Source organism: Hordeum vulgare, chromosome 4H (genome assembly GCF_904849725.1).
Source record: "Hordeum vulgare subsp. vulgare chromosome 4H, MorexV3_pseudomolecules_assembly, whole genome shotgun sequence".
In the NCBI taxonomy this organism is placed as follows: domain Eukaryota; kingdom Viridiplantae; phylum Streptophyta; class Magnoliopsida; order Poales; family Poaceae; genus Hordeum; species Hordeum vulgare.
In genome coordinates, this window is record NC_058521.1 from 9550219 (window position 1) to 9551782 (window position 1564).

The window sequence follows — 1564 nt, forward strand, 5'->3', positions numbered from 1 at the left end:
TAATGGCCCAACCAAACCGGGGCTAAATGCTCTTTTTCTACTAGTGGTTATTTCCTAAGATAGATGATGACTTTGGACTACCTAATATACATTGTAAGGTTTTTGTGAATAATCAATAAAATGACGGCTGCATGCATCGTCCAGATGAAGAAGCCGGGGTTAATCCCTTTCTCTAAAGAAAAAGATCATATGAGGGTTTTCTGTTGGGTCGTAAATTTAGTTTGGCACAATAACCCTTTTGGACCCCGATCCAGTGCCTGGCCGTGGAGTGCCTAAAGTCGTTTTGACCATCCAAATCTAAACTATGATGACAGACCTTGTGCTTGCTTATTGTAGGGTCGCTTTCGCCGAAATCTAAGCTATGAGATTCTGTTTACTCATAGTTTGGGCTTGTGTTTGATGCTTTATTTTAAGCCAATAAAATTCATCCTTGTCGAAAAAAAGCTTGGGCTTGTGTCGCTCTGCCCAGCTCCTATATAAATCTATCGACCCATCTGATGCATGCGGAAGTGAGTCTCTCCAACCAACACAGCAAACCTAAGCCCGATGGCAATCATGCAGTTCCACTCCCTCGTTGTCCTCCTAGTGTTGCTGCTATGCGGAGCAGGCGGCTCCTCCACACCACAGCCGGCGCCGCTGACACAAGACGATCTGTGTGTCGGCATAAGGTCAGTATTTATAGTTTTCTACAATTCGTTTCAGAGAGGGCCGGCCTAAGCACGTAAAAACTTGAAGTACTGACCCTGGATAATCGCTGTGTCGGCATAAGCACGTCCAACGGAGAGCTGGCGTGCCTCGTCAACGCCGCACTGGCGTGCTTGGTACAGAATGCCATCACTGACGAGGTTACCTTCACGCCATGCTTCATCACAGTCGTCCTGAAGGAGAAATGCTTGGCCAAGGATAAGGGGGAGCCTAATAACAAGGACCACTGCATCGGCATAAACGTTGACATCGACAACGAACAGCTGTCATGCCTTGGAGATTACGCCTGGACCTGCTACAACAGCTTCACCGGGCACATCCCTCCCGTGTTCACCGCGTGCTTCCAAGGCAGCGTCTTCAAGTGCACCCGACATTGATCTTTGTCAGGATTCATTCCACCAGCTGCAGCATGCATGATCAACTGCTTGCGGACAATAAAGGGGTTTGTGTGTGTGTGATTTTAGTATATGGTAGTAGTAGTAATATGGTATGGTTGTGCCATATTTCTCGGTTTTTTCTTTTGATAATTTCGCTGGAAAAAGGAAAAACATAATGAGAAGCATTGAGCCTTGTACTGGTCTCATCAAAAGGAAGCTGAAAATGAAAAACAAAAGAATGCTAGCTTGGTTGTATAAGCACGGGATTGATTGATGATTGATTGCTCCATGCTTCTATTCCATTCCGATCCTTCCATTCTCAACTTGTACTCTAGCGCATTAATATATACTCCCTCTATATGTTCCTAAATAGGAGTATAAGACAACGCGAACTAGTATATACCAACTACCAAGTAACAAAATGATTATTTTTTTCAAAAGAAGAGACACGGGAATGATGCATTCAACCATTTTATTAAGGG

At 44.6% G+C, this 1564-nt stretch overlaps 1 protein-coding gene across 1 annotated transcript; it reads left to right on the plus strand.

Moving 5' to 3' along the window:
* The first annotated feature begins 523 nt into the window (after nucleotides 1-523).
* Nucleotides 524-1339, plus strand: LOC123451012. Its single transcript, XM_045128028.1, has 2 exons — nucleotides 524-668; nucleotides 770-1339. Exons 1-2 carry the CDS (start codon nucleotides 547-549, stop codon nucleotides 1080-1082), a joined length of 435 nt encoding a protein of 144 aa, XP_044983963.1. The 5' UTR covers nucleotides 524-546; the 3' UTR covers nucleotides 1083-1339.
* Nucleotides 1340-1564: the final 225 nt, after the last annotated feature.